Source organism: Cannabis sativa, chromosome 4, assembly GCF_029168945.1.
Source record: "Cannabis sativa cultivar Pink pepper isolate KNU-18-1 chromosome 4, ASM2916894v1, whole genome shotgun sequence".
Classification (NCBI taxonomy): domain Eukaryota; kingdom Viridiplantae; phylum Streptophyta; class Magnoliopsida; order Rosales; family Cannabaceae; genus Cannabis; species Cannabis sativa.
In genome coordinates this window covers 77,836,227-77,855,763 of record NC_083604.1, presented here as the reverse complement: position 1 = coordinate 77,855,763, position 19,537 = coordinate 77,836,227, and the positions used below count along the sequence as shown (strand labels likewise).

The following is a 19,537-nucleotide window of genomic DNA, read 5'->3' as shown; positions in this document are numbered from 1 at the left end:
ATCCAATTGGATATTCAAAAATAACATCCAATCTGATACAATCACAATTGGATATCCAATGTTTGGCGGTCGGTTGTGATTGGATCGGTCGGTTGTCATTGGATAATTAGATCAATTTATGCACACCCCTCCCAACAATTTTAAATTTCTCTAAAATGGTCTGTAAATGGCCAAAAAAACCATCTCTATTTTTATGTAGTGCAAACTCTCAATCTTACATAGAAATCCCAGACTCTCTCACCTTTAAGAATTAAGGTTTGATAAAGTTTACACAGAAATTACTTTTAAAAAAAAATAACAATATGGTTCGACATATAAAAGAAAGATATTAATGTTCAAAACTAAAGTCTCTTCTCCAATTTATCTGCACAAACTAGTGGTAATTTGAGGTTTTGTCGAGCAGCGCCCTTGAAATCATACGTGCAAGCATGTGCTTCGGGCAAGCGATGATGACCACAGTAGAGATTGCCACAACGACATGAAAACCCCGTCAATCCAACTTTCTTATTGCAATCATTGCATCTATTTTTCGTAATTTTTAAATCTTTAAATTGATCAGAAAGAGAATTAGTAATGGCATCATTCTCATTAGTATCATTAAAAGTCAGAGTAGTAATACTAGTAGTATCACTACTCAAGTGGATGTTAGATAAAGATTTACTTATTATTTCTTCCATAATAAAGTCTTTATAGCACTTAGAACACATATTTCGATTCTGAGCCCTTCCATAAAATCCACACCCTTTAACACAAAGATTCAATACATCACCCATAGTATCACCTTTGATTTAATCTCACTCTTCTTCTTTAATGATTGATTAATTAATCTCTTCACTAAGCTTACTTATAGAGGTTTTTGAGCTAATCTAGTTTGACTAGGATTATAAATAGGTAGGGAATAATTTGACTTGAATTAAGATTATAAGATATTACTAAAATCAAGTGCATAATATATTATTGCATAAAGGCATAAATTTAATAATTTAAATAATTATTATATAAATTTTGTACTATATAGTATCATATATTAGATATGACTTCAAAATTTTAGTTTAATTTTACTGATATTTTAGTAAAATTTGACTAATTTTGGCAGAATTTAATTTTATAAGAGAATAAATTAAAATAAAAAAATCTTAGATATATGAATAGATTTTGGAGACCAGATTGTACGGAATGCAGTTCCAAGTGCTTTCCAAATTGGTCCCGCGTGATTAGCTGGCTTTTGATCGTGGACCCCACTTAAGGTAGTTGAGTATGGGGTCCACTACTCTAACAAACTACGTCGGTGCCTTCTCCCATCACCGACCCGTCATCTTATCAAACTCGTTCTTAACGCCGTTTCTTGCCGTGAAAGCTTTTACTCTTGCGAGATCCTTCCGCCGTTAACGTCGGCGAAAACCGTTATTGAGAGTTTGTTGCATGCATCAATCTATGTGTATTGTACTTTTTCCTTCTCGTCCAGAATCTTCGAAATATTGTATTTGTTGTGTCTTACGCGCTATTGTGCAATGTGAAAGGACTACATTCTTCAAAGTCAGATGATAATGAGGTTTTTTTTAATTATATTTAGTTTTAATCTGGACCGTTCCCATGAAGTTAATGATTAGCTGATTTTATATCGGCGGTTTCCATTTATTCGTGTGTGTCACGCGCGATAGGACTGCGCATTGTTTTTGAATCATAAAATTAGTGGCCGGGATGCACGTAGCTCAGTGGACAGGATCCCTGTTGGATCCTATGCAGAATTTCTGCCACGTGTTGATTAGGTCAAAGTTTTTCATTTTTCCTATAAGTCGTTTGTGCAGCAGTGATTTGGACTAGGCGAAAAAGAATTTTGGACTGACGACAAGATTTGATTATGCTGAAAGTAATCCTGTGTTTGGTTTAAGAATGGACTGAACTATTTTATTTATTTGCTTTTAGAAAAAAAAAACTTAAATTAAATAAAAATATATAATAATAAATTAAAATTAAAATATATAATAATAAATAAATAATTCGTCGCAAAAAAAAATAATATATCATATATAATTAAGAATATATCATAAATATATAATAAAATATTTTGTCATATTTTTTATTTAATAAATAATAAAAATAGTAAAATAAAAATACTTGAATAATATAAAATTGTTTATCTTAAACACTAATTTAATCACTAATTTAATATAAATATTAATTTTTTAAAATATTAATATAAATTTTTTAGTAATTTAAAAATAATATATAATTTTATTGTCATATTTTTTTTCTTAGAATCAATTTAAGTAACTATTATTTAATTAATAATATTCTAAATTTTAAAAACTTATGTATAATAATTCAAAATTATACATTTTCACTAATTTTAATGAATAAGTTTTTGATAAAAAAATGTATAAATAAATGTATTATAATTATTTCCTTTAAATTCTTATTAAATTTAAAATATATTAATAAAATTTAAATTAAAAAAAAAAATCTCACCTGCATGGGATTATTTATGGGATAAATAATCCCAGACAGATGAGGTTAATTGGATTAGTTTTCCAGACTTCTAACAGGTCCAAACATTGGATTGGACAAATTAACTTGTCTAATCCAATCCAGTCCTGCGTACCAAACGGGCCCATAATGATTTATTTGTGAGAACTCCTACAATAAATTGCTTATTATATAATTATTAGTGTAATTATGTATTAAGTTTCGTATAATTTTAAAAAATAGTAGAATATTATTAGACACTATTGATACTCAATAACAATGCTCTTAAAAACATCTCATAAACTTGTGACATATATTAATTACCTATATTTTCTTAAATTTACATTAAATTACATAAAATCTAATAATTAATTAGGTTATTAGCCATTTTAACACGTAGATCGTTTAACATTTCTCATAATTTTAGATTTGGTTTTATTTGTGTATACAATATTGGTGGTCTCTTTGTTTATTTGTTTATTCTTTTTTGAAATGGGTGATTTGGTTGAATTATATCATTTCAACTATAATTTAATGTTGCCATCAACAAAACTATAATTTAATGTTAATATTGGTTGCAGTATTTTTCCGACAAAATAAAAATTAAATATTAATTGTAAACATCTCATCTTAATTTTTCGAACTAAGAAAATAAAAATAAAATAAAAAAATGAATCTCTCTTATAATTATATTACTATTACTTTTTAGTATATTCAAATAAATAATTAAACATATGATGATATAATTACCTCAAGCTTAAAATTATTAGTAAAGAAATTAATGTTAAAGCTTAAAAATGACACAAACGTATACATATTGTTCATAGTTCTATTATTGATGATGTTATATCTTTAATAGTTATTGTTGATGGTATAGTTTTTTGTTATACTATTTCGCAATTTGTAAATAGTATTGCCCATACACATACTAACTATATTTGATATTAATTATTAATGACAAGTATTTCTTAATATAGTCTAAATTTTAAATTACGATGTCAATATTGATCAAAATCAATAATTATAAAACTATATATTAAATGAAACATACAAAGTCTATAATTTAAATAAAAAATAGTTTAACTATGTAAAATAATTAATATTAGATGATTTGGAGTAATATTCAACTCATTCAATATACTAATTATTTTTTTAAATACCCAATATATTAATTAGAACAGTTTAATTTTTTTATTGGTTTAATCATGCATAACATTTTTCGTCATTTTTTCCGGTTTTTGTTTGGATGGTTTATTTAGATTAGGTAGTTTGTAAAATTTTTTGTATGATAATAAGTTGCCAAAGTTATTTTAATGTAACTTGGAGTCTTGGATGATATTATAATAAACAACTAGTATAAATTAAACCCCTCAATTGTAATTAATTAATAACAATAATAATCAAATAAAGAATTGATCAATAAGCTAGTTTTCATATTAAAAAACCAAACTATTCATTAACCGTTATAGAAATAGAATTTAATAATAATCTCTACCAAACAATCTTAACCTCTTATATATTATATTTAAGTTGACAAATATGTTATATATTACAAAAAAAAAAAAAAAATTGTAAAGCATAAACATTAAAAAGAAAAACATTTGATGTGACATAACATTGTGAATGTGAAGTAAGTGATTAAAAATAATTCCAATAATTTAGAGTTATTATAATATATAGTACTAATTATGAAGAAGAAGAAAGTATATTCAATACCGTTAAGATCCTTTGTTATAATAATAAGACAGTGAATTTTGATAAAAGAAAAAAATCATGATTTTATGACTATTCCCTTGGACGGTGCAAACCATATCTAAAAAAAATTTACCAAAATATTAATTAAAGATATATATAAAAAATAAATAAATGATATACTACAAATCTGTACTGTGATTATTCCGTTGAAGAATCAACATAATAAATATTAATTAATTAAAGACCGTTATGAGTTTAATTATTATGATATGAATAAATAGGATTTACTTTAATTTAATTAATTTATATATTAATTATTAGGATATGTTTTAATTTCACTTTTTGCCAAGGAACAAGGCTGAATCTAAGATGATTAATTATATAATTAAAAAGAATAAAATTAGGCAACGAATAAAAGTTAGATTTACAAGGTGAATAATTTTCTCCAAAATAATTATGAACAAGCACATGGTTATGTATGAAATTAGAGTTAATCAAACATGAAAATAATTAATAAATTTGAGAAGTTATATAATATAGTCGTTGGACCAAAAATTTGGCCGTTACACAATTATGATCAAAAATTAAAACAGTTGAATTATTTATTACTGGTTTTGCACGCTGCTAAATAATACCACTATTTCTTCAACTACAAGATATAAATAGAATATTTTTATTTATTTAGTTAGTTAAAAATTGTAGCAAAAATAGAGCCATAATTGATTTGGGTGCATATAATAGACGTTGTGGTACCAATATAAGTTTTTTTTAATATTAATTATTATTTTTAATTTTTTACGTGGCAATGTGGCATAATAATTATAATGTTACCCATTCACAAACTATTTTCCTTTATGTTTCTTCAACAACACTCTTTAAAAGTTAATTGAGATTTTTCCCTTTTATTCACTCCTTGTCCCAAACAAACACCATCAAACCACTTTTTGGCCCACAAAAATATATATATACACATATTATAATTAATTGATTTTATTTTGTATTGTGTAATATAATTAGCACATGACATGACACCACTCCAATCCAAGTCATATTACTAATACAAATTCACTTAAAAATGTATATGGTCATTTTAGTGATATATATTTTACTTTTATTATTTGAGCTTATATTAAGTTTGATTAGTTTTAATAAAATATAAGTTGATTAGATCGTTTTTTATCGTTTTAGCTTTAATAGTTAATGAGCTTAATATTTGTGTGTATGAAATCTAATTGAAGCAAAAGTATAAACTTTTCTAGTTAACTGAAATTTTTGAAGAGCAGACCCAATCCAACTAAAGTTATTCATAACTCTATAAATATATATATATTATCTTATCACAATTATGTACTTTTGATAATCAGATAAATAAAATTGCTTCGATTTATAGATCTAGGGAAGAAGACCTAATTAAGAGCATCTCTAATGATGTACTAAATATAGTGTTACACTATCACCAAATTTGGCATCAAAAAGTATTTTTACTCCAATTACAACACCAAAAATTACACTAAAAAGTATTTCTTATTATTATATTAATTTTTTAATAAAATAAAAAAAAATAATATCATATTAATTAACCAAAATTATTACAATTGTTATATTTAACTAATAATTTTTAAATAAATTTTAAGTTTGTAATGTTTTTATTATGTACTATTTGTTAGACTTTTTATTTGGGCTTATATTAAGTTTTATTGGTTTTATTAAAACTTGGGTTGATTGGATAGTTCTTTGCTGCGTTAGCCCATGTTGTTGGTGATCAATTGTTAATGGGCTTAGCATCTGTGTGTAAAGTCTAGGTGAAGCAGAAGTGTGGGCCTTTTCTAGTTGACTGAAGCCTTTGATGAGCAGGCCCAGCCCAACTAGGTTTTGTAGCTAAGTCCCCTCCCTAACTCTATAAATACATATTGTCTCATCACAATTGTATACCTTTTGATAATCAGATAAATAAACTGCTTCTGATTTAGAGATCTAGGGAGGAAGACTTAGTTGATAGTATTGCACTATCAAAGTGGAGTAACTGCTGTGGATCAAACAGAGATAATTGCTATGGATCAATCAGGTACGCATACCTAATTATTATATATTATTATTGTGTTCTATGTTATATACAAATAGATCTTGGGTTTATTATTAATTTTTCTAACATGTGGTATCAAATTGCCTATTGTATATGATTTAGAACCTATAATTAGTATAATTAATTTGCATATGTTAATTACCCATAATTACATATGAATTTCGTTATTATTTTATGTTGAATTTTTTGTTCTTAAATCTTAAAACTTTAGGGGTTTTGTTTATCATCAAATTCTCGTTCTATTGATATATTACATGCATGAAATCATTGTGTATATTAAGAGAATTTTAACTTTAAAGTTTTAGGGTTTATATAATTATAATATGAAATTATAATTTGTGTTTTTTGATTTTATTGTTTTTAATTTAAAATTGATTATAAATATCTCATTCTTAATTGTTTATGAATGTTCTTCAATGATTAATTTTGTATTTTGATCAAGATTGATATCCAAATAATTTTTTTTTATGTTCTTTATTTTTTGGATAGCTTTTCTTTAGATCTATTTTTTTTAGCAATTAATAGCCGAAATTAAAGACATAGATCTATTAGAAATTGTAAACCAATCAAAATCCCTCTTTTTCCCCTCCGTTTCGTCACTTTTATGGCCAGAATTTCATCCCGACCCGACCGGGTTTGAACCGGGTCGCACAAGATCCATGTTGCAGCCATGGAAGCTGCTGGAGGTTGAAGACAACCCGCTGGGACGAAGCCCACTCGCGGTTGCCGGAGAGTGAGAGAGAGTGAGGTAGTTTCGTGACTCCGTTTTCGACGATTCTTTTTTCCAGCATTATTAGAATTTGATTTCTAATTTTTTGGTGATTTTTAATTAATTTTTTGACGCAATTTAATAATTATTATTATTTTAATGATAATTATGCCGTTAAAAAATTATTAAAAATAATTTTTGATGATTTTTCAAAATCCGTAAATCATAGAAATTGTTTTGAATTTCTTCTCGTTCCATTAGACATAGTCACTCCCTTATTTAACTATGTAGTCTCCACCAATTTTCTTATATTCTCATCTTTTGATTATTTGTTGTTCTAAAGTTATAAAACTTGGTTGTTTGATACAAAAATAATGTGTTATGGTGGACACTTTATTTTTTGATTATCAATATAATAAAAGCAATTATATATCTCTTTTGGAAATTTAGTTGAAAATTATTAATTTTCAATGATTGTTTTATCACCAAATTTCACATGTTGAAGAAAATATTATATCTTTTGGTTGACTATATGTGTAATTACCTGCCCAAAGGTAGTATTTACATATATTAGTTCACATTCCATGAAGTGAGTTAATATTAAAGGTATATATTTTAATTATTTGCCCAAAGGTAATAATTTAAATATATAAATTTATTATTAGTTTTTTGCTTGAATTAATACATATTTTTAAGAATTTTATTTGCCCAAAGGTAATAAAATTCTTCAATGATATGTATTTTTCTTTGTTGTTAACTTCATGAAGGTAGATCATGTGTGTGTTATATTCTCACCCCAAAGGGGAGTTTATAATGACCAGTTGACTCTACAATATTTTCTAATGCATCGCTCATATTGCTTATTCAAGTTTTATTTTTTTGGATTTTTCGGTCTCCTTTCTACGAACAACAATACCGTTTTCATCTGAATTCTGAATGCTTCAACTTTAAGACATGGAAACGAGATGTGAAAATTACTTTAGGCATAATAGATTTGGACTTATGCCTTCGAGAAGAAAAATCTGCTGATCTTATTCTAATATCAGAATTGTTGCCCAAAAAAATTCTTCATGCACATTGGAAAAATTCAAATCATCTTAGTTTCATTGCTATGAACCGTTTAATTCCTGAACATCTTTTGATGGTTTGCCAAACACCTCAAATACTAATGAGTTTTTCAAAGCAAAGAAAAACTATTTCACAATAGTGAAATCGCTAAAGGTGGACATCTTATGGATGAAATGGCAACCATTAAGTATGAAAAATAAAAGGAGTGCGAGATTTTATTCTGAAATTGGTGAATGCTCAGTCCAAGTTGAAAGATCATAATATTCCTCTTCCTGACTCTTTCATTATTCATCGAGCTCTTCATGCACTTCCTGCCTCTTTCAGTCTTATCAAGACAGCCTACAACACTTATAATAAAACATGGAGTTTTAGTGATCTAATTTCTCAGTGTGTAGCTGAAACAAGCAAGCTAACAAAATGAAAAGAATGAGTCTTCTCACTTTGTTTCTCAACTCAAGCCCAACAAAGGATAAAGAAAATATGAAGAGAAACAACAACAACCAGAGGCTAAGGGATTTCAAGAAGATAAGTGAGAAGGAGTCAAAGCTTAAAGTGGCACTTATGTTAGCGATGATGTTATCTATGTTGGCATATTTATTCTTGAATTACAGTTTAGTGTTCAGATTGTCTTGAACAGTACTTTCTTGATTCTTACTTTTAAAGTAATTCAGTTTCGCTTCCGCTTATAGTTAAACAATGATTTTCTTTTCGTTTTGCCAATTATAGTGTTGACATTATGTTTGACTCCGAATAATTGGAAGCTGTTTTTACTCTGATATTCTTTTCAAATTATCATTGACTTCCTTAGCTTCCTTTTTCAATATTGTGAATATTGTGGATAAGAAATCTTATATTAAGATAACATCCTTATTATTCTGGCACGATAAATCGGGTCATATTTCTAAAGAAAGAATTGATCGATTACTTCTAGCTAAAATTCTTTCTCCTGTTGATGTTTCTGGTTGTGATACTTGTGCTGATTGTACTGGTGAAAAATTGACTAAAATAAGAAAGCAGACTGCTCACTATAGTCACTCTTTATAAGAGATTATCCACACTAACATCAGTAAACCTTATTCCAACACGTTGTGCAGCAACAAGTATTTTATAACTTTTATCGATATTTTTTCTTCTTATGGCCTCACCTACCTGATCAGAGACAATCCAACGCTTTTGATAAAGTCAAAATCTTTCGAAATGTTCTTGAGAAATCATTGGGAAGAGTCATAAAATTTGTTCATTTTGATCGCGGAGGAGAATATTCTGGTTGTTATATAGAATCTAAACACACATGAGGCCTTTTGCTGGATATTTTCCAGAAAATTGTGTAGTTTCTCAATACAATATGTCAGGTTCACTGAGAAAAATGGCGTTGCTGAAAGGAGAAATCGCACTCTCATGGATATGATCAGAAACATGATAAGTAGAACAAATCTTTCAGAGTTTTTATGGGGTGAAGCACTCATGACTGCAACTTATATTTTAAATCGTGTTCCCAGTAAATCTGTTTCCAAAATCCTTTTGAGTTGTGGATTGAGAGAAAGCCTAGTCTAAATCATCTTCATGTATGAAGTTGTCCAGCTGAAGTACGGATTTATGATCCTAATTTGAAAAAGTTAGATCCGAGAACAAATCTTTGTTATTTCATTGGTTATCCAATGCACTCAAAAGGCTATCGCTTTTCCTGTCCTACTCGTGGTACGCGAATTGTTGAATCTCAGACTGCTAAATTTCTGGAATTTGATGTTGCTGAAAATATTACTTCACCATCTCTTGAAATGGGGGAGTCATCTAAAGGAAATTTTATTCCTATCTCTTTTTCAAGAGATGATAATAATAGCAGTCTTATTCTTACTCTAGTTGATAACGCTCCCATTGCTGATGAATATATTGCTCCTACTATTTAAGATGACGAGGGTCCTACTCTTGATGAGGAACCTATTATTGAAGAAGGTTTTGTTGTTGATGAGGGTCTTGTTATCAGAGAAATCTAATTGTGGAATATGTCATTCAAAATGATGGTCAATAAATAGAGGTTATTCCAGAAGTACCTCCTATATGGAGATCTCAAAGACAAAAGATGTCAATAAGGTGTGATGATAAATTTATTTACCTTGGAGAAGGTGAATGTGATCTTGGTCATTTTGTGGAACCTCTTACTTTTAGTGAAGCACTTAATAGTCCACATTCTTCAAAATAGATAGAAGCTACGGATGATGAGATCGACTCCATGAAGAAAAATGGTGTATGGGAGCTAGTTTTATTACCTGATGGTTTCAAACCAATAGGTTGCAAATGGATTTTTTAAGAACTAAAAGGGATAAAAAGGGACAGATTGAAAGGTTTAAAGCGTGTTTAGTGGCTAAAGGCTTTACTCAAAGAGAAGGTATTGATTACACTCAAAATTTTCTCACATGTTTCCACTAAAGATTCATTCATAATTATTATGGACTTAGTTGCGCATTTTGATTTAGAGTTGCATCAAATGGATGTTAAAACTATTGTTCTGAATGGAGAATTGAGTGAGCAAATTTTTTATGTCTCAATCTGAAGGCTTCGAGGAAAATGGAAATGACAATTTGTTTTGCAAATTGAAATGATCCATTTATGGTCTCAAACAGGCATCTCACCAGTGGTACTTGAAGTTTGATAAGGTTGTGACACTGTTGGGTTTCATCGAGAACAAGTTTGACTAGTGTATTTATATGAAGATCAGTGGGAGTCATCATATTTTTTCTTGTTCTTTATGTAGATGATATTTTACTTGCCAGCAGTGATTTGTCATTACTAAATGAGACCAAAAGTTTTCTATCTACCAATTTTGATATGAAAGATCTTGGAGAGGCATCTTTAGTTTTGGAGATTGAGATTTATCATGATAAGAATTGAAAATTTCTTGGCTTACCTCAAGAAGCTTACAATAATTGTGTGCTCAAAAGGTTCAACATGGATTTGTGTAAAGCTTGTTTCGTTCCTATTTTGAAAGGGACAAATTTACTAAGCAACATTGTCCTAAGAACGACTTAAAAAAAAGAAGCAATGAAGAATATCCCATATGCAAGTGCAGTAGGGAGTTTGATGTATGCTTAGGTTTGCACTAGACCTGATATTGCTTTCATGGTCGATGTTCTTAGGAGATATTTATCTGATCCTGGCCATGATCATTGGGTTGCAGCCAAGAAAGTTTTGAGATATTTGCATAGAACGAAGAGTTTTATGCTTGTGTATAAGCATGTCAACAATCTTTAAGTTGTTGGTTATTCAGATTCAGATTTTGGTGGTTATGTAGATGATTTAAAGTCAACTTCTGGCTATATTTTCACTTTTGTTGGTCTTTGCTATTTCTTGAAAAAGTGTTAAATAGACTTTAATCGTATCATCTACTATGTATGTTAAATTTGTTGCATGTTATGGGGCATCTTTGTAAGCTTTATGGTTAAAGAATTTGATTTTAGAGATACGACTAGTTGATTCTATTTCCTCTCCTATACTAATCTATTGTGATAATAATATTGTTGTTTTCTTTTCAAAGAATAATGAGATTAGTAGTGCTTCTAAACATATGGAAATAAAGTATCTCACTATTAGAGACTTGGTCAAGAAAGGAGACATTGTGACAGAATATTGAAAAACCAAGTTGATGTTAGCAGATCCTCTAACCAAAGGATTAAGTGCCATATTGTTTGATTACATGTTGTTCATATGAGCATTTTATAATCTTTTGTTCCTTTGGGTTAGTGGGAGTTTCTTATTTTATCTTTTGAGATTACATTTATATGTAATTTACTTGTTGATGTTATGAACTACTTTGTGGGCCAATACTTTTTGATTATTGGATGTTTATGCTTTCAGTTAGGTTTTGTTATATTCTCGAGAATAATTGAATTGAAAGCATGTAGTTCATATCTTGTTGTGATCATTGTATATTAAGTATATTTGCTTAATGACAATGATATTTTGTTGGCTTAATTCTTAAGCAAATTTAGTGACACTGACTTATTTATTAAGTTGTGTATGTTTAATTTCACTGGCTTATTTATTAAGCATCACGGTATCAGTGAAATTGAGGACTGATAAGGATATTATGTTATTTTAAATTGATCACATGTTGAACATAATTCCTTACCACACTGCTAGACTTATTGACCATGTCGATTTAATACTTTGGTATTTGTGATTATGAATGTCTTTTGTTGAGTTAAAAACAATATGATTGTCATAGTTCATTATCAAAGGTTAAATTGGACCGGTATGTTGAGATGCTATTAGAGAACTATCATTTTTAAAGTGGCCACAAATGTTTTCTTGTTGTTCAACCCATGAGTCGTTTTCAAATAAAATTATTTTGATATATAATATATATGTATTAAAATTAATGTAGCCCAAGTGGGAGAATGTTAGACTTTTTATTTGGGCTTACATTAAGTTTTATTGGTTTTATTAAAACTTGGGTTGATTGGATAGTTCTTTGCTGCGTTAGCCCATGTTGTTGGTGATCAATTGTTAATGGGCTTAGCATCTGTGTGTAAAGTCTAGGTGAAGCAGAAGTGTGGGCCTTTTCTAGTTGACTGAAGCCTTTGATGAGCAGGCCCAGCCCAACTAGGTTTTGTAGCTAAGTCCCCTCCCTAACTCTATAAATACATATTGTCTCATCACAATTGTATACCTTTTGATAATCAGATAAATAAACTGCTTCTGATTTAGAGATCTAGGGAGGAAGACTTAGTTGATAGTATTGCACTATCAAAGTGGAGTAACTGCTGTGGATCAAACAGAGATAATTGCTATGGATCAATCAGGTACGCATACCTAATTATTATATATTATTATTGTGTTCTATGTTATATACAAATAGATCTTGGGTTTATTATTAATTTTTCTAACACTATTGACTGTGGTTTCATTTTATAATATTTTTCTGTATAATATAAAGTATGTGTACTCTTGATTAATAAAGAATATAATATCTAGTGTGTCTAATTTTAATTTTAATATATGTGTTTAAATTTATATTATCTTTAATGTGTAATTTTTTTTTCAAAAAAAAATATAATAAAATTTTACTTAAATCATAATTTAAAATAAAAATAATTTATAGTATTCACATTTAAATTTACATAACAAAATATTATAAGATATTTTTACAATGCACCCATCTAAATAAAAGAGTTACGTGATAAAAAGTTTAAATTTTATTTTCGGCGTGTTAAATTTTTCTAATTTTTATGAAACTTTACAAGATGTCTTAAATAACTATAATGTACACAACCATGAAAAAAGAGTAAACAAGTCTTTCGAATGCCGAATCAGGTAGGAGTATATCAGTGCGCCACTTTTAAAGAAGTGCATTGTTTTCGGCGTGTTAAATTTTTTTAAATTTCTCAAAACTTTATAGGATGTTTTAAATAACTATAATATACACGACTATATAAAAAAGTAGACTAGAAAAATTTGTCGGGTGCCGAAATAAATAAGAGTAAATTCGTACATTACTTTTGAAAATGTGCATTGTAAAATTTTCCAAAAATAAATTCTTAATTTTATAAATACAATAATATAAATATATAAATATTAATTAAATATATATATATAAAAATATATGGCATGACTACAGTGCACGACATATATACCGTGTACTGTTAACAAAATTTCAAAATAGTGTAACTTTTAGTGCATCGTTGGAGAGAAATCACACCATATATAAATATATGCAGTGTCGTTGGACTTACTCTAATAGTATTATTACACTATAAAATTACAGTAATTACTGTGAAATAATCAAATATATATACATAATTATTATCTATTATTATTATATTTTATATTATATATCTTGATTATTTAATATTTTAACAACTACTACAATAGGAAATATATATTTGTTTATTTATTGATAATAGGTATATTAATTTATAATCACTAAATCTAAATTCTAATGATTAACATTAAATATATCTAAAAAAAATACACTACAATTAATTAATAAATTTTTATTTATAATTAATTTTTTACCATATATATTATTACTTAGAAGAACTAAAAAATTTGACGCCTAATTTTTATATCACTTATTGTATTTATAAAACTATATGAGAAAGTACAACTTATATATTATCATAGGTCAATTTTGATATGAAAGAGCCATATTACAACAAATTAAGAATATACCACTTTTAATTACCAGGTAATAATTTTTATATGATGTAGTAATTGTATATATAAAAATATTCTATACACAGGAAAGGGTTTATCTTTGTACATATTACTATGCCGATAACTATATTAACTATATGTTAGTTTGAATATTAATAATCAAAAACTGTATATATTAGTTCAGATTTTATTACATGAAACTAATTATAAACCCCATTTGGATTTGGAAGGACCCACTAATATAGATGAATATAACTATAATTATATATAAGCTAGGTGTATATAGTATTAATTGGTGAGTGGAAGACGATGACATATATAATAATAATGACAATGAAATAAGGAACAAACAGATATCGTTGTTTATATATATAAATATATCTATCATAATCTAAATTAATGTGTCTAATTTCCATGGCTCCATGTGTTCTGAAAAAGTACGTAATAATCAAAACGTACGTGGTCATATATAGTATATAGAGACAGTAATGATCAATATAATTTTCCATGCTATTAATCATATCTTGGCATTTTTCTAAATTATAATAATGTTTGTAACGGTTCATAAACTATAAAACGTCTTTGTTGAAACTTATTAATTAAAGCCATTATATTATATGTATTAATTAAGACATGAAGAATAGACAACATTATTGGAAGTGCATGCAATGCAATGCAATGCAATGCAAAACAACAATAAATTATTTTAGACTTTAGTGAGTGTCGGTGCTTAATTATTTAGCCCATGAATTATTGATGAAAACCCATCTTCATTAATCAAACAGACAAGTCAAAAAATATATATATTTTTTATAAATTATTTAAAAATACAAATGACATTTTCATAAAATGAAATGGCTACAAATTATTAAGATCAGATATATACACACCAAAGATATTATATGGTCGTGCATATAATTTAAGAGGGTTCAAAAATCAAATAATATTGTCCGGTTGTTATTTTCTATTTATTTATTTATTTTGGAAGAATATTTTTTATTTATTTAAATATCCCATTTTTGGATAATATTTTGTTTAGTACATAGATGATGAGGCAGCTTTGTTGTCCTGAGTTCATCATTATCTAAAAGGGGTATTTTGAAAAATACCACTTTTATTAATTAATTAATCAAATTTACTTTTAATTTTATATTTAATTGAAATATAACTCTTTTTATATGTATTGTACCCAAAATACCCTGATATAAGAGAGTCACATGGAGAGTATCTTGAAGTGACAGGGGTAAAATTGGTACAATGTTTAAAAAAAGAAGTAAAAATGATAGACTTTAAAAAGTAGGGTAAAAATAAAAGAAGACAATATAAAAATGATATAGAGTGTAATTTACTCTATCGTGGTATCTAAAATTTGATCAAATATACTTAATTTTAGAATAATGATCATTTATTTTTTTCTTTTGAATTTTATATTTTTTTCACTATTTTTTAAAATATTTATAATTTCTATATACAGTTTACTGATAAGTAGCTTAAAGAAAATCTATTTGGTTAAGATTTAGTTTCAAAAGAAAATTATATAGTTGAATAAAAATACTAATCAAATAGAAAACTATAGAACTTATAAACATTATTTTTGTACATTATTTGTTCAATGTGTGATATTAACTTAATTTTTGTGTATACTTGGTGAGTTGGTGTGCATACTTCACTATTCTAATGTTTTTTTTTTTACCAAAAGTCATAAAAGAATAAAATTATTTCGTTAAAATATTAATGCATATACATGTAGCTCAATAAAACTACAACAATTGAACTTATACTAATAATAACATGCTATCTAAATAATACATCTTAATAAAAAATGAAAAAAATAAATAATAATACAGCCTATGGTGTAGTCCAGGTTTATCACCTTAACAACAAGAGGAAATTACATTATATGGGCCTAGACCTCAAATTATTGTTACAAGGCCCATAAATGACGACCCATTGCAGTGCAAAAAACAAATAAAAGTTCACACAAAACACCTTATTCTTTTTTTTTTTTTCTTTTTATGATTTTTTATATATTTTTACTGACTTTTGTTGTATCAGTTTTTTTACATGTATATAAGCTGCATAAGCATAGTCTAATGTCACTGCAATGTAGAAATAATTTGTTGAGAAAAACCAAAAAAGAACAATTCGTATTTTTTGTAACAAAAAAAAAAAAAAGCCTTTTGTCATTATCGGCTATTTAGAAAATAGGGAAGTTTACGTGAACTACTATTTTTTGTAAATTTTTTAAACTTTTACGTTTATTTTTTCTATATATATTTTTACGGTACTATTTTTACGTTTATATATATTTTTTAAACAGTACAAAAATAACAAGAAAACAACATTTAAACAACAACAACAAAACAACACAAAATAAATAATAAAGAAATAACAAAATAACAATATTACAATACAAAAATATATTAAAAGAGCATCTTTTATGTAAATAAAATTTTAAAAACTGTTAAAATATCTAAAATTTCATACAACCATATTTTTGTAATTTTTATATTTTTTTTAAAAAAATAATGGGATAATTATCCCACATATTGAAATTTTAAATTTATTTACTTTTATAGTGTGGACGGATTTTTTTTTAAAAACACTATTTTTTCTAAAAAAGAATATTGTGCAAGTTTTATACTGTGTACTGTGTTAAGTTTCCACTATTGTTTTACGGTTATTTTTTAGTTATTCTACTGTTGTTTTTAATTGTTCTGTTTTGTGTTCTAGTGTTGTTTTATAAAAATACTGTACTTTTTGAAAAAATTACTCTGTGACAGTATTTTTGTAAAAGTTAACTAAAATTTCATTACTTTGTAAGTTTCCCAAAATAATCCCTATGAAATACCCTAAAAAAAAGCCCAAGAAGGCCCATGTGGTGGATTTCAGCCTTCCGGCGCTGAACTGTTGAGTTGGACTGGTCTATAGGTTTCGACGTTGATCGGCAAGTGGCAACTGAATTTCAAATCTCAACGGTCATTTTCTTCGAAACCAATACACACAATTTACTCGCCGGACAAACCGGCATGATTCGAGCTTCGAAACCTTTATTACGCCTATTAATCCCCGGCCATTATTCACCGTTCCGGCGACTCCACGCGGGGTCTAGACGGCGTCGTTATTCCAAAAACGACAACGACGACGATGATAAAAACGACAAGGGAACCCATTTGCATTTATATAAGAGTAAAGGTCAGCATCTTCTTACTAACCAAAGAATTTTGGATACCATTGTCCGAAAATCTGCTATTGAACCCACTGATACAGTCCTGGAGATTGGACCCGGAACTGGGAATCTTACTGTGAAACTTTTGGAAGCTGCAAGTAAGGTTTTCGCTATTGAAATCGATAGTCGGATGGTCGAGATTCTTGATAAAAGGGCATTGGAAAGTGGGTTGCAAGATCGGTTGACTGTAAGTGAATTGCTCACTATGTGTTTGATTAAATGTCAGAACTAGAGTGAAATGGCCCGCACCACACCATGCTAAATTATGTTGTTTAGAGTCAACCATGAATTTTTTCTAAACTAGGAGTTTTATAATTGCGATTTAAACTGCACTGCATCCACCTTTAGAAAATAATATTTTTCTCAATAAAAATTCTACTTTTATTTGAATATTTGATGTAATTTTATTACTGTTTATATATTTACCAAAATTAGTTTGCGATTTGTGATTGTAACCTGTACCGCACCAGACTGTACTTTTAGTTGGCGATTACTTGGAGTGGTTTTGAGGTCTATTGGGTGCAGTTTAAAAAATTACTTAAACTATATATGTGGTGCGGTCTAAAATTGGCCTAAAACAGCATTTTCACCCACACCAAGAACACCCCGGCTAGTTGTTATAGTGACCAAAATAAGTTTTTTTTTTTCAAATGGGGTTTTTGCAGGTTATACGTAAGGATGCACTGAAGGCTGAGTTTCCATTATTAGATCTTGTTGTTGCTAACATTCCATATAATATATCTTCACCTCTGGTGGCTAAATTGGTGTTTGGACCGATCCAATTCAGGAGCGCCACACTTCTCCTTCAGAAGGAATTTGCAAGGAGGTTATTAGCCAAGCCTGGAGATTCAGAGTTCAATCGCTTGGCTGTAAATGTGACTCTTGTTGCTGATGTTGAACATGTTATGGATGTAAGCAAGAGGGAGTTTGTTCCTTGCCCGAAAGTTGATTCTTCTGTTGTCATTATCCGTCCGAAAGCTCAAGTTCCGGATGTTAACATGGAAGAATGGTTAGCTTTTACAAGAACTTGTTTTGGTAAAAAGAACAAGACACTTGGAGCTACCTTTAAGCAAAAGAAGAAGGTGGCAGAGCTGTTAAACTTTTCTGATATGGCTGCCTCAAATGCAGAGTATAATGATGGTGGTGATGATGATGAAAGTGCTGACAGTGATGGTGAAGAAGATTGCTCTTCTTCTTCGGGCTCCTCCGAAATGGGGGTGAGCCCTTTCAAGGAGAAGATCATGAAGGTTTTAAAATCAGGTTGCTTTGATGGTAAGAGGCCTTCTAAGATGTCAAACGAGGAACTACTGCGTTTGCTAGCAATGTTTAATGATGCAGGTGTTTATTTCCATGATAAATCAAATACCAAGTGTGAAGACATTAATTGTGAATAAGCATAATCATCATTTGATGCATCATAATTTCACAAATACATTTTCATGATTTGATTACATTCATCATTTTTTCCCACATATGTAAGTTGGGTCACAACAATCAGTGGCTGAGAAAGAAAATTTGAAGGATAGAAATGACAGTATTATCATACTGTTTTTATATTGTCTTTATAGATCTAAACAATTTTACTTCTTATTTAATTTGTATTTGGGGGATTATCTATGTTAATATGTTTTTCAGGAAGTAAAAAAACGTATTGTATTTTATATAGTTCGTCAACTGATTTAATTCAATTAATATTTAGTTGTAATTGAAAATTTAGTTTTTAGCAAATACATTAGTTTGCATTGGTTTAATTTTTAACTCACTCCTAAAGGTCGGTATTTGAACTTTTGTACTTACTGCAAATTGGTGGATTATTATCAAACCAGAATCATTTTCAACAATTCCATAAGTAATCACATTTTTAAATTGAGTTTTGGGGACAAAGAGGGTAATGAAGAAGAAAAACAATATTGATGGTAAAATTCTTAGTAGAAAACGAGAAGTGTGTTGTTAAATTTAATCAATAAGTCAGAATATTTATATATATATTTTTTATGGAAATAAGTCATAGAATATTACATTTTAATATTTTTGAAAAAAAATAATGTTGTGCAAAAATTTGTGATAAATTTGAGATATGTTAAAAATTTAACTAAATTTAGTACAAGATAAAACATAGTATTAATACTAAATT

At 28.0% G+C, this 19,537-nt stretch overlaps 2 protein-coding genes across 2 annotated transcripts; one reads left to right on the top strand and one right to left on the bottom strand.

The window, feature by feature from the left end:
- Positions 1-167: 167 nt before the first annotated feature.
- Positions 168-1,428, bottom strand: LOC115713810 (zinc finger A20 and AN1 domain-containing stress-associated protein 4-like). Its single transcript, XM_030642295.2, has one exon. The coding sequence runs from the start codon at positions 771-773 to the stop codon at positions 342-344; it is 432 nt and encodes a 143-aa protein (XP_030498155.1). The 5' UTR covers positions 774-1,428; the 3' UTR covers positions 168-341.
- A 15,526-nt stretch (positions 1,429-16,954) lies between these two features.
- On the top strand, positions 16,955-19,066 carry LOC115712416 (ribosomal RNA small subunit methyltransferase, mitochondrial). Its single transcript, XM_030640690.2, has 2 exons — positions 16,955-17,590; positions 18,069-19,066. The coding sequence occupies exons 1-2, from the start codon at positions 17,204-17,206 to the stop codon at positions 18,795-18,797; spliced, it is 1,116 nt and encodes a 371-aa protein (XP_030496550.2). The 5' UTR covers positions 16,955-17,203; the 3' UTR covers positions 18,798-19,066.
- The last annotated feature ends 471 nt before the right edge of the window (positions 19,067-19,537 follow it).